This window comes from Alligator sinensis, unplaced genomic scaffold (assembly GCF_000455745.1).
Source record: "Alligator sinensis unplaced genomic scaffold, ASM45574v1 scaffold574_1, whole genome shotgun sequence".
NCBI classification, from domain to species: domain Eukaryota; kingdom Metazoa; phylum Chordata; order Crocodylia; family Alligatoridae; genus Alligator; species Alligator sinensis.
In genome coordinates, this window is record NW_005842106.1 from 765,838 (window position 1) to 774,909 (window position 9,072).

At 45.1% G+C, this 9,072-nt stretch overlaps 1 protein-coding gene across 1 annotated transcript in view; it reads left to right on the forward strand.

The window, feature by feature from the left end:
* Window positions 1-3,753: 3,753 nt before the first annotated feature.
* LOC102384522 (hyaluronidase-1-like) overlaps window positions 3,754-9,072 on the forward strand; it is a 13,861-nt gene continuing 8,542 nt past the window's right edge. The window contains exon 1 of the mRNA XM_006024526.1: window positions 3,754-4,674. Coding sequence (XP_006024588.1) covers window positions 3,754-4,674 — 921 coding nt within the window. The remainder of the gene's footprint in view (window positions 4,675-9,072) is intronic.

A 9,072-nucleotide genomic window follows, 5' to 3' on the forward strand; every position in this document is an offset into this window, starting at 1 on the left:
TAGCTTTTTGCAGGAAACTGCTTCCTCTGAGAAAAAAAAAAAACAAACAAAAACAGAAAAAACTGTAAGAGGAAAAGCACCATGCCTTATCTTACCTTTGACCAATACAGCTCTTGCTTATGATTCTGACAATTCACTACAGGTGAAGAGTCAGATAAAAACTGAGAGGTGAGATCCAGTTTTATGAGACCACTCCTGAGCTTGAAAGTTGTTCTTCTAGTATAAAAATCTCATTTGTGGATGTGATTTTTGTACTGATATAGCTTTACCAGTGCAAACCCTCTTGTGGATACATTTATATTAGTACACGGGTACGTCATACTTTTATAGCTTATCCCTTTCTCATACAGTAATAACTATCTTGGTATGAATCAGCTCTTTATTGATAAAACTGCATCTGCACTAGGAGACTCAAAATTTGCATTGTGTGGGGTTTGATAACCATGACTTTTTCCTGGTTCTCTCTGTGCACAAGGATAGGAAATTCACTAATCATTTTTTTCTCTTTTTCCCTTGTTGGTTTTCATTTGTTTGGGTTATCACTGCTATAGGAAATGGAAAGATGGTTGTTCAGATACTGGGATATGTATTACAAACTGTGGAGCACTCCAGCACCAATACAGAAAAAAAAAAAATACATTACTAACTTAAACATCAGCAGCACCTGAACTTCAGTCTTCATCCAAAGATCTGTCTATACTGCTCATGCGGACAAAGCTGAGCTAGCTTTTAAATTAGCTAGTATAGGTACTGGTAGCAGTTTATCTGCAATTGCATGGGCTTCAGCCACAGCCTTGGCCACACAGCTACATTTCTGTTAGTATTCAAGATAACTATTTTAAAGTTCTCTTGGGTATTATAGGATAATAGAAAATTAGGGTTGGGTGGGACCTTAGAAGGTCATCTAGTCCACCCCCTCCTCAAAGCAGGACCACCCCCAACTAGATCATGTTTGCATGAGTTGCAGCTATACCTCTGGATTATAGGGTAAACAGACACTGATGGTCCAGCTGATTACAATTTAATGGACCAGGGAAGTCAAGATAAAGATTTTGGACAAGATTTAAGATAGGGGCAAAATTCAAGTTATTGTGAAGGGCTGTGTATAGACAAAACAGGGGTTTACTTTGCCCTAAATTGAAGTGGTGGGTTTTTAAAAACCCTGCTTCAATTTAGGGTGAAGTAAACCCCTGTGTTGCATACAGCTATGTCTTACTTGCCTCTCTGGCAGCGGGGAGGGGAGGGCAAGCTGCCAGTAGGCAGTGATCCCTGGGCTGTGGGGAGGGAGGAGTTGGTGCTTCACTCCGTGGCAGTGGCGGCCCCCCAGGCTGCACCCACCCTCAGGCACCTGGCTCGGGCAGTCTTGGGAGGCACTGCAGCTGCAGAGGGAAGGACCAGGTCCCTGCGCAGCTCATGCAGGCAGGCAGGCTGGCTGGCTCCAGGGGGGCGTGGAAAGATCAGGCTCACAGCTTTTTTTTTCTTCTTCTTCTTCTTTTTCCTTTCTTGGGTGGAGCCTACCTTGCCAGGCTGCTGCCAGGCTGCCTGCATGGGCTGCCTGCACAGACAATGAGCTGCACGGAGCCCAATGCTTTGCTGCGTGGCTGTAGGGCAGCAGACTAAAGTGTTTGTTTGTTGTGCCCCGAAGTCATTTAAGGCGCATTATGACACCGAATGTGTTACAGTGACTGGAATTAACACTCAATACACCAATGTGTGCAAACACCAACACCATTAAAATAGCGCAAAAGCATTTAACCCACTTTAAAGTGTCGTGCACACAGGCCCCACATTTCATCTACACACTCCCAAGGTGTTCGTAGCACAAATTCTCTTGAGCTAACAGTGCAGTGAACATAAGCATTTAGAAGCAGCCTTGCCGCCTTCACCCTGTGGCTGACAGTAAATTGGGCAGCTTAGAGTTGATCTTATCTGTTGGCTTTCCCTTTCCTCTTATTAAACAAGAAAGGAAAGCTGCTGGGGGGGGGGGGCGGACTGGGAAAAGGACAGGGGATGGGAAGGAGACTGGAAGCTTTCTGGGTCACAGAAGGCCAAGGGGATGGAATGAAGAAAAATAAGAGAAGGCAAGGAATGTCAGCTAAAAACAGATGTCAGATTTTTCCTGGGATCCTATAAATGTACAAACCCATTAGCCCACATTAAGTACCTGTGAAGTATCAGAATACTTTGTCCTGGGACAATAGCAGCTAATTTGACTTAATTGCATTCAAGCTATATGGGTAAACAACTGACTTCAGGCCCAGATTAAACATGATGTCTGTTTGGTTTAAACACAGGCTAGATATAGACATTACAAACAAACCAGTATAAAAGACTGGAAACCAGTATAACCCTGTAACAGAAGCTCAGAGCATACAGACCAGTTTAAAATGGTACAACCCAGTCTGAGATAGACCTGGATGGATGTAGTATCAGACTTAATCAGTTTAGGTTAGATTGGTCCATCAAAATTCTGCACAAGATCCTCTCCCGGCTCAATTTAGGTTGCTGTCCTCCAGCATCCTAGGATCCTTTGTGGATTCTTGCTAACCCCCCCATTACTGGGCAAGTGGGCTAGCCTCGGTCTGTGCTTGTTTGCTCCAGTCAAACTCTGGGCTATCCCTGCCTCTGTTCCTGGGCTGTTACAGAGCTGAGGCAGCAAAGCCTCTGCTTCCCAGCCCTACATCCTGCCTGCTCCCGTCAGCTAGGTGGGGAAGGGGGAGGGCAGGTGAAAGGGGAGATGGAGCCTCCCACCCTAGCCCTAGGCCCCTTCCAAGCTGGGGTCTGCACAGCTAGGGGGTGTCCGTGTAGCAGGGATGTTCCTCCTCACTGACAGGCAGCTAGGCACCCAGGCAGGGGCAATGAGGGGAAAGCCCCCACTGCACAACCCCCCCAGCAGCTATGCAGACACCAGATTGGGGTAGGACTGGGATGGAGGGCTCTTTTCCCCTCCCTGGCCTACCCCCCCCCCCATCTACCACTGGGTAGGGGCAGCAAGGGGGAAAGCCCCTGCTGCATGGGTTCCCCCTAGCTATGCTGACCTCAACTTGTCTATGGCCAGGGGTGAAAGCCACATGGGTGAGATGCCCTAGGGCTGCATACTGTGTGGGCACACCCCTCTGCACTACACCATATCAAGATGCTCCCTTCACTTCCTCCAGTGTGCTGAGCCACGCTGCATATAAATGCTTCCCCTCTGTACTGCACCAAACCACACCATGTGTGGGTACTCCCTCTGCACAGTGCCATATGTACAAGCTCCCAGTTTCGTCCCCAGTTCCCCAGGCTGAGGGCTGCACTGCCATACCCAATGCCATCCCAGATATGGGAACAGGAAGTGAATGCAAGGGGAGCCTGGAGTTTTTGCTGCTGCAACCCAAGTAGTGGGAGCTCAGAGGCCACAAATTAATCTCTTGTGGCTACATGCAGCCCATGGGCCACAAGTTGGAGAGCCTTAAGTGGTCTACAAGTAAGATTTCTCAAAGTATAAAACAGAATTGCAAGGCATATGCCCTGTTTTGAGCAGCATTTCAACCCACTTGTTTGGGGGGGGTATTTTGCTTTTGATTTAATTTTCTCCTTTCTTATATCAGGAGTATGAAGCTAAAAAAAAAAAAAAAGAAGCCCTAAATCAAAGCAATCTCTCTTTGCATGCTGTTTGCCTCTGGTGTGGCTATTGCTTTTTAACATAATTGTCTCTACTTGTTTTTGTTTTCAAGGAAACCATCATATCATTCTCTGTGAAAACATCCTACCATGTGCAATTTGTGGATTAAATGGATAGCAATTACAATGCTGCTTATTATGACCAATGGTCAACTGCTCAAGCAAGCAAAAGCCCCACTGTTACTCCATAAGCCGTTCATTGTTGTTTGGAATGCACCTACAGAACAGTGCAGGCTCCGGTACAAGGTAGACTTAGACCTCAGCGTTTTTGACATTGCTTCAAACACTAATGAGACTTTGAGTGGATCCAATGTGACAATCTTTTATCACACTCATCTGGGGCATTACCCCTTTTACTCTGACAATGGATATCCTGTAAATGGAGGGGTGCCACAAAATGAAAGCCTTATAAAACACCTTAACAAAGCTAAGTCTGACATTGACTATTCCATACCCATGAAGAAATTCCAAGGCCTTGCAGTCATTGACTGGGAAAACTGGAGACCCCAGTGGGATAGGAATTGGGGTAATAAAACCATTTATAGAAATAAGTCCCTCGAACTAGTTAGGAGGCGCCATCCTCAGTGGTCAGAGGACAAACTTAGGAAAGTTGCTAAGGAGGAATTTGAGAATGCTGGCAAGAGTTTCATGAACAACACTATTCTTCTGGCTGAACATATGAGACCAAATGGTCTGTGGGGCTACTATCTTTACCCAGACTGCTACAATTACGATTACAAGGAACATCCACAAGCATACACAGGAAAATGCCCAGACATTGAATCTGCCCGCAATGATCTCCTGATTTGGTTATGGAAAGAAAGTACTGCTCTCTATCCTTCCATTTACCTGGATTATATATTGAAGTCAAGTTCAAATGCTCTGAAATTTGTTCACTATCGGGTTAAGGAAGCAATCCGTATTGCCTCAATTGCTAGAAAAGACTACATATTGCCTGTTTTTGTTTACTCCAGACCATTTTATGCCTATACTTTCTATGTGTTGACAGAGGTAAGCAGATAAATAGAGAAATCTAAATAGCTAGACAGTTCCTTGGAAAAGCTACTCTCTCAAATTTCTCTTTATAGTTACAGCTGCAATTGTTTGATATCTAGAACAGCACTTTTAAAGAAAAGTACTGCAGTATACTACAAAACACTGAAGCTTCCAATAATGAGTCCATGGTCTTTGTGTCTATTTCTGTAGAATAATGATATATTTTTGATGAGGGTAATTAGAAGAAAGTAGAGAGAAATTGCTTCCTCAAGGAAGTAATTCATTCCAATATTTTAATTTTTCAGTACAGCTGTGAAACGGAGTTGACAAATCTTTGTGAAGTTTGAAACCAATTAATACAACAGGAAGATAAACTTTCATGAGAAAGAAACCTCGGGGCTTATTTATCTTCCTCACATGGAAGTTCACTTAGCATAGAAGTAAGCTAGTCAAATAAATTGGTCTCACCTAAGCCTTGTCTGGGATTTCTAGCTCCTACATGAGGAAACTCCCACTGTACAGTATGGGGCTGTAGACACCTTTGGAGGTAGCAGGCATCTCCTGGCTGTCTGGCTTTTTGTAATTATGATCTAGTACCTGTTTTCCCCCCCTTGTTTTGAAGTTTTACTTTACTGAAATTAAATTGTTGTGTCATGTAATGCCTCTTCAGCCAGTAATAATGGAAGGAAATATTTTTAAAAATAAAATGTATAGAGAGGTTACAACGTAAGTAGCACAGATATATACACAGACACCAATGGTTTCTGATAATATCATTGAAAGTATGATTTATGGCCTTGACTCTGTCTATGCAAGTGGCAAAGAACATGTAATCCAGGACATTTGTTTGCTGTCTTAGACACCTGTTCTAGCCTGAGTGTAGAAAGGTTTGGTGGGGACCTAGTACCAGGCAGAAAGCTCATGCAAATATATCCCCTCCTGCCAACATCTTTATGGATGTGGATTCTTTGCCACCCTCCTGGATCATGGATGGCAGCAGTGTACCACAAAGTGCTGAACAAAGAGACTCCAAGACTCTTGCAATCAAAAAATAAATTACAACATGGTCAGGGGGCTGGGGTAGTGGTGATCAGTCAGTGTTGTATTCTTCACCCCTAAGCTGCCATCAAAGCCTGTGCATAGTCAGAGCCAGGAGCAGCCTGAGGCCTATGGGAAACCACACTCGTTTAGATCTGTTAGTAGGAAATCTTGGCTGGACTCAAGCATATCCCTGCAGTCTCGGAGGATTTTAAGTCAGAAACTGGTCAAAGCCACAGTTTCAGAAGCATTCATTAATTTTGAGGCCCCAGGTTTTTTGTCTTTGCAACCCAAGACTCTTTGATTTTCAGGTGGTGAGGACTCACTTTAAGGGAACTGCAAGTCCTCAATATCTTCAAAAACTGGGACTCAAAGGAATGATATATTTTGCCATTGACTTCAGTGGAGTCAGGATTCCATTTAAAGATGCTTCACTTGAGAATTCAAAATGCACACAAAGTTGGTGAATACTACTGAAAACAACAGGTATAAATAGTTATGGTGGTTATAAGTGACAGGTTTTTTTGTAAACATTATGCAAACCCATCTTAATATGGAAATATCATTGACATTGCCTAAAATCCTACAATATAGTTTGCCACTTTAGTGTAGTTTATGCACACCTTAAACATTTAAAGCTATCTAAAGCTCATTTTTAACCCGAACTAGCTTCCAAGCTTCATAACAGTCATACAGTAGTCATTATTTAAAATAATATTTTCTCCTATGTTACCCTCTTTACCTTCAGGTCTACATTTCACTCAATTAGTGTATGTATCTTTTTATACCTGGATGCTTTAGAGATCTCTTTAAAACTTTCAGCAGTTATATGTCAGGTCCATTCACAACAGAAGAACTATAGGCATTTCAGTAACCTCACTATCAGCACTGCTCTGGTAGCAGACTGTAACAGGTCGCCCACCCCGGCGCCATCTTTCTGGTAATCTATGCCTTCTGTGGGGTGCCCTTGGAGCCTTCTTCGTGGCTCTTCTGTCCCACCCTATACTCATCTGCCACGTCTTGATGGAAAATTATTATGCGAGTGGGAGACTGCCTATTGAATTGGGTATGTTGGGGCCATTCTCCTGACCCCTGCTTTTTCTCTGCCTAGGCCTCTTTGTCTGAACCCACTAAACAGGTTTTGACTCTGAGGAGCTAGCTTTTTCTGGTGTCTTGGGGCTCGTGGCCCCCTTCCTGCTCCAAGCATAAGCCTGGCTCTCCCTAGCCCAGAGACCTGGGTGCCAACCCCACAGCCAAAGGGCTGCAAGTTTGAAACCAGGAGGCACCTCAAACTCACCCCCTTTTAGTCCAAAACACAATTGACCTTCCTAGTCTTTTTCAAGATCATGCCTTCAGGCGCCGGGGTCCATGCCCCCAAGAGCTGCGCCCGCTCTGGTGCTGGGGTCTGTACCCCAAAAAGCTGCACCCTCACTGGCGCTGGGGTCTGTGCCACTATGAGGCCTTCTCCATCCCCTAACCACCAGGTATTATTCAATAACCAAAAGAAATATGAACAGTCCTGTCCATGAGCAATAACTGCCCCCACAAAAAGCGTGTGGTCAAAGAAATCCACATGCCAGCTTACATTTACACCAGGTTCTTGCTTTGGCTCCCCACTGTTGGCTTCTGGGGTGGCTTCTCTCTCTCAGGGCCCCCGCAGTCCCTCTTCCAACCTTTGGATTGCTCACCAGGCCGCTCCTCGGAGCTCTGGGTTGCACTCCTTTTCCTTCAACTGCTAGCCCCCTTACTGCCATTCTGCCCCGGGTTCTTATAGTCCTGCCCCTTCTGGTCAGCTGACTAGCTGGCCAGGCCCAGCCTTTAACCCCTTCCATCCCAGTACTCTGAGTCCAGAAGGTTCTGGCCTTAAAGGGGCGGGCCTGCTTTCTAGTGACAGGGCTAGGGTTCCCTGTTACACAGACCAAACAGTGAAGTGTGTTTTTCAGGCCTCTGACAGTTGTTACATTTAAGATGTGATTAACTGATTGGGTGTCCCAGCTGGGGGAATGCACTGGAGCCCTTAACCTGGCAAGAAACATGTGCGCCATGGCAGGAGGTGCGATTGTTGGGGTTGTGCATCAGACCCTGTGGTGCCTTCAATATAACATCTGTCATTAGCCCCAGACAAGTTACCTCTGCAGATCCCCTTTTCCATGGGAAGCATTCTCTCTTTTTGTGGAGCACACTGCCTTTTTATGTGAACCTAGGCATCTCATCTGAGCAGCAGCTACTTTTACTTTCCAGCCATCTGCTTGCCCACTCCTTTCCACTTGTTTCAAGATGGGAGTGGCAGCTCCTGAATTTTCTCCCTATAGTTCTAATCTGCCAGACTGCACATGGGAGTAACAAGGACTTTACTGCATGGGAACCCTGAGTTGCTAAATCCTTATTCAGCAACTCAGGGTTCCCATGTAGTAAAGTCCTTGTTAAGACAATTTAGCCCTATGAAAATACAGCTTGTATTTGCTGGCTGACACAATATGACATTGTGGGCGCATCCCCATATATAGGGGCATGTGGTTGCCATGGCAAAAATAGCAGTGGCACAAATGTGGGGTTGATGTGAGGCAAATTGTTCCAGGTGGGGTAGGGCCAGCACCTATGCTGGCCCCAGCAGCCTTACCTGGGTTCCTTGAGGCCTTTTGGGGCATCAGCGGTGGTAATCCGGCCACTTGGAGCCTGGCCAGTAGCCAGAGCATGGCCCTGACTGGCCAGGCTCTGGTTTCCAGCACTGCATGCTGCTGCTGCATGGACCACAACACTTTTTTTAGTGGCATTTTTTAGTGGGATCTCCCATTGTCAAATTTAGCAGTGAAGCAATGCTTGCACATGCACTATGTGTGGTTTGCAGTGCTTCAAACTGTGTTGAGGAGCCACAAACCTCATGCGTGTGCTAGTGGAGATGCACCCTGTATGTCTGCCCTGATCTGTACAATACTAAAGATACAGCAGAGGTCATTCATTGAGAGAGAAACATTGAAACAAAAGCTGTGGGGAAGGGAGATATTGTCCTGAGAGATAATTGAACCTTCAGCAGCCCTTCATCAAGACAGAAGACTCAGGTTCAAAATGTCGCTGCAGCTGTGTTGCCCATACTCCATGACTCAAAGTGCACTGATTGCATTTAGAACTGGATTCATTGCAAAATAAGGCAGCTGAGAACTCTTGCTTGCATTTTCTTTGCAAATCACTTTCAAACTGAACCTAGTTCATTTATGGGGTATTTAGAAACTGCCCACCTAAACTGTTCATTACTAATGAGATGTGATCAGTCATTTAAGTTGTATGCTAGCATCCCTGCTCCCTGCCTGGATGACTGAGATTATTAATAAAGCAGAATGACAAATAACAAATGAGACTAATGAATAACAACTGCTC